The following is a 690-nucleotide window of genomic DNA, read 5'->3' on the forward strand; positions in this document are numbered from 1 at the left end:
ATAGGATACAAGTAACCTGTACATAGACTATGAGACTATCCCTACTGTGGTTTTTGCCCATCCACCGATTGGTACTTGTGGTCTCACAGAAGCTCAAGCCGTTGAGAAGTATGGTAAGGATAATCTAAAGGTAATTTATTAAACTCTCTTCTCATCATAGTTACTCTATCATCATCATCACTATTCAGATCTATCGTTCAAGGTTTGTGAATCTTTATTATGGTATATTCCAAGTAGAGCCCTCTGATAAACCAAAGACTTTGGTAAAAGTAATCTGTACCGGTCCAGAGGAGAAGGTTGTTGGTCTTCATGTCATCGGTATGGGTGCTGATGAGCTTTTACAAGGCTTTGCAGTAGCTATGAGGATGGGTGCCACTAAGGCTGATCTTGATCGTACTGTTGCTATACATCCTACTGCTGGTGAGGAGATTGTTACTCTAGCACCTTGGGGACCTATGTCTAAGCATTAAATCAACACACCACGTAGTAGTAGTAGTACTATGTTTTAAAGTGTACGGGAGCTTGTCAATCATCAAACTATAGCGGATAAAGTGATTAAAAGTCGCCAGCGAGAGAACGAGCTTCCTGTTTAATAGTGTCGATTTGTGTTCTCCCCATGGATCTAGTCTAGTGTGGGTCTATCCTGTGTGGCATCATAGGTAGGATCATGCAGTTACCGAGCCTATTGGG

General features: G+C 41.9%; 1 protein-coding gene across 1 annotated transcript; it reads left to right on the forward strand.

Annotated features, from left to right (window-relative positions):
• Positions 1–26: 26 nt before the first annotated feature.
• Pmar_PMAR016935 (glutathione reductase, putative) lies at positions 27–470 on the forward strand (the record flags this gene model as incomplete). Its single annotated transcript, XM_002767395.1, has 2 exons — positions 27–130; positions 189–470. Coding segments are annotated over 2 exons (386 nt in total), but the record flags the coding sequence as incomplete, so codon positions are not given.
• Between the last annotated feature and the right edge of the window lie 220 nt (positions 471–690).

Source organism: Perkinsus marinus, assembly GCF_000006405.1.
Source record: "Perkinsus marinus ATCC 50983 genomic scaffold scf_1104296970824, whole genome shotgun sequence".
NCBI lineage: Eukaryota > Perkinsozoa > Perkinsida > Perkinsidae > Perkinsus > Perkinsus marinus.